Here is a 2,585-nt window from a genome sequence, read left to right as displayed (position 1 = left end):
ATGAGTTTGCCGACCGCTGAAAAGCTAAGAGGAATTACAAGATCTTTCAGACAGGTAGCCTAAGGCCCCAAAGTCCTCTAGCTCTGTAAGAGTTCTGACTCATTCGTTCACTCTGGGTGATCAGCAGTCCTTAAAATGAATGACTTCCTGGAAAAACTAAGCTCATAATATGTGGATAAAGGAGGAAAGGAAAGACTTAATACGGCTTTTAGGAGGTTTTTATTTTTAAAAGGTTGTTACAGAATTATCTGCTTGACTGGTTCTTCAATAGTTAGCAGAAGCTTTAACAAAGAGATATTTGTACTATAGAAAGGAAGCTTGAAAAAGTACACTGATCTCTTAATCATCCTTATAGTTTCTGAGTCACTGCTTTGCCGTGGGGCTGACATATATTACCACCTGGTAGTTATGCATCTATGTTTCTGAGTCAACCTTTGAAAATCTAAAAAATCCAAAAACAAAATGTCTGAGAACTGACGTTACAGGAAAACGCTTTGTCGTTTAACCAACAGCTCAGAGTTCATGGCCTCTCTCTTCACAGCCCACCATGAATGTGGGTCCTAAAGAGGAAATACAGACACCTGGAAGGCAGGAAAGAGAGATGTGCCAGTAAACTCTGGCCCGAGCCCTGCTGTGTCCTGACACGGCTTTCTGGCACTTGTCATTCCTTGTAGCTTTCCTTGCTACGTTAACGGCACAAGGATCTCTTGCGTTCAGTTCATAGGAACAAGCCTTCATTAGACTTCCATAGAAGCCTAGACCTATCTTCTCATCTCACAGAGCATCAGGTACAAGTATCGAGTGGCTGAACGAAGTAGGAACAGGCCTGGGCCACGCCAGTGGGCTCCTGTGACGGTAAAGCCATAACTAGAAGGAGTCAGCTGGCTCAGAGTTGAAGTGGTTTAGCTCTTCCTCATTATGAGTCAGACTGATTTCAGTAACTAAGACACCGGTCTTTCTTCTTCAAGGGCTGAAACACCTTAAGATCTACCCGGAGCTAAGGTAGAGGACTCACCTCTGACAGATCCAAGCAGGTAAAGACTCATGAGCAAGAGAAACTTCATCTGGATTTTGGGAAAGAGGGAACCCTGGTGGAGGGCACCCGAGAGCTGTGAAGAGAAACTGAGCAGAAGCTCCCAGTGCTGAGTCACTGCTTCTGGGAGTTCTAGAACCTCAGCATCACCCCATGTTTGCTAACAATGGGCTGTGCTCTGAGGTTCTCCAACAACGCATCACACTGTGCCAGTAGGGGTTATGTGTATGCCACATGCAAGGCGGTGTGTTGGGGCCCTCTGCCCTATTTTAAAAAATAACATATAGCCTTTGTAATAAAATTTAAAAGCTATATCCTCTCTTCTTCTAGTGTTCTTGGGAGTGAAGTGTGGCTGGCTGGTTATTTTCTCTTTGGCTCTCTAAATCAGCCCTTCATTGACTCTGTACCCCAGAAGGCTGACCTCTATTAACTTGATTCCCTGAGTGCTGATTGGGTTTGGATTCAGATTGGGTTTAGCCAATGGAAGATTGGAGGGAGGAAACAGACACACGCACATACAGAGGGAGAGGGAGGGAGGCTTAAAGCAAGCACATTTCAAAACACTTTGTAAAAGTATAATAAAAACAAACAGAAAAGGCAATAGAATGAAGAAGAAGGAAAGGAGAAGGAGAAGGAGGAGGAGGAGGGAGAGAAGAAGAAGAGGGAAAGAAAGAAAGAAAGAAAGAAAGAAAGAAAGAAAGAAAGAAAGCAAGAAAGAAAGAAAGAAAGAAAGATTGAGATTGAAGTACTTGTTATTCCTATTCCTGCCATTCTTTCCATGATGGAACTTCTGTTGAGTGTCCTCTCCTTCATGGTTCCAGCTCTCAGCCAGGCTATTGTAACATGTTTTTCTTCCCCTGCCCCCTTAGGCCTAAGGACAATGATAGTTTCTTTCTGTGCTAAAATCTGGATGCCCCAACTCCCCTTCCTTCCTTCCTTCCTTCCGTTTCCTTAACCCTGCCCACTTCTGTAAATAGTCTCATCATAAAGGTCTATATCAACCATGGTTTTGGCAGGAAGCAGATGGCAAACTCAAATGGGTAACGAGAGAATTTACATGCTATGGGCACAGAGAAGGGATCAACAAGGGATAGTGGAAAGCTGTGCCTTGAGCTGTATGTTCTTTCTCAGGAGTCGCCAAGCTGAGGGGACAGATGCAGTGAGGCATCCCCCTGGAATAAAGCTGGAACTTTGGGGGAACTGGGTGGTAGAGAGCCCCCAGCCTTCATCTACTTCTTCCCTGCCTGCCTCTCTTGGACCACAGTGTGCTGGATCTAGGGTAGATGATATTCACCATTCTATAATTATCTGTTCAATGTGTGTTTCCTCCATTAGACTCTAAGCTCCTTGAAAGTAGGTCCCTGCCTGAGTCACTGTTGTATCCCCAGTACCTTAGCAGCATATTTGCCACATTAAAGGTCCATAATACATTTTTTTCTGAATGAAGGAATGAATGAATTGCCTTTTCTGGGCCTCTCTCTGCCTCCTGGACGAGAATCTATACAGAGCATCTAAAATGGACTGGCTGAGGATCCTGGGTCAGTTGGAGAAG

At 44.5% G+C, this 2,585-nt stretch overlaps 1 protein-coding gene across 1 annotated transcript in view; it reads right to left on the bottom strand.

Annotated features, from left to right (window-relative positions):
• The window catches only part of ACRV1 (acrosomal vesicle protein 1), a 2,820-nt gene extending 1,538 nt beyond the window's left edge, over positions 1-1,282 (bottom strand). Inside the window, exon 1 of the mRNA XM_015571335.1 lies at positions 1,016-1,282. Within this exon, the coding sequence (XP_015426821.1) occupies positions 1,016-1,064 (49 nt within the window). The 5' untranslated portion in view covers positions 1,065-1,282. The remainder of the gene's footprint in view (positions 1-1,015) is intronic.
• Between the last annotated feature and the right edge of the window lie 1,303 nt (positions 1,283-2,585).

The sequence above is a fragment of the Myotis davidii genome, unplaced genomic scaffold (genome assembly GCF_000327345.1).
Source record: "Myotis davidii unplaced genomic scaffold, ASM32734v1 scaffold148, whole genome shotgun sequence".
NCBI classification, from domain to species: Eukaryota; Metazoa; Chordata; class Mammalia; order Chiroptera; family Vespertilionidae; genus Myotis; species Myotis davidii.
The sequence above is the reverse complement of the archived record's forward strand: the minus strand, read 5'-3'. Positions and strand labels throughout refer to the sequence as shown.